Source organism: Trypanosoma theileri, assembly GCF_002087225.1.
Source record: "Trypanosoma theileri isolate Edinburgh chromosome Unknown TM35_Tth_46_V1, whole genome shotgun sequence".
In the NCBI taxonomy this organism is placed as follows: Eukaryota; Euglenozoa; class Kinetoplastea; order Trypanosomatida; family Trypanosomatidae; genus Trypanosoma; species Trypanosoma theileri.
The window spans coordinates 171,080-171,582 of record NW_021639888.1 but is presented as its reverse complement, the minus strand read 5'-3'; the positions used below and the strand labels follow the sequence as shown (position 1 = coordinate 171,582).

The window sequence follows — 503 nt, the reverse complement described above, 5'->3', positions numbered from 1 at the left end:
ATGATCCGTTCCATTAATTTGGACAGACAACTAGTGAGGGTAACTGGTCTGAATGAATCCAAGTCGGTGGCCTTCTTCCCTGGTTTAAGAAGTGGCACAATAATGCCTACTTTCCAAGAGACTGGAACAACGCCCGTACGGAGGCTCTTGTTGAAAAGGGCAAGAGTCTCCGCTTTGGCACGGGGTCCCAAGTGTTGGAGTGCCTCGCCGTAGATACCATCTGGACCTGCGGCCGTCCCTTTAGGAAGGAGACGTTGTGCCCGTTCCAGTTCTGCTGTTGTAATGGGGATGAATTCTGTATCGGTGGCAGGAATGGGTGCTGGAGGGCAGGAATGTGGGTGACGTTGAGCTCGTCTTGAATATAAGCGGATAAAGTGCTTCGCTTTCTGATTTTCCGTGAGTACCGTATTGTTAAGTTTAATCGCCGGGGTACTGAGGGGTCGCGGGGCGTAAATCCTCTTCAAAATGTTCCAACAGCAGCCGTCTGCCACGGCCATGTTATT

At 51.1% G+C, this 503-nt stretch overlaps 1 protein-coding gene across 1 annotated transcript; it reads right to left on the bottom strand.

Moving 5' to 3' along the window:
* Positions 1–2: 2 nt before the first annotated feature.
* TM35_000461760 (Tbingi protein) lies at positions 3–497 on the bottom strand (the record flags this gene model as incomplete). The annotated part of the gene is made up of 1 exon (XM_029030355.1): positions 3–497. A coding segment is annotated over one exon (495 nt), but the record flags the coding sequence as incomplete, so codon positions are not given.
* Between the last annotated feature and the right edge of the window lie 6 nt (positions 498–503).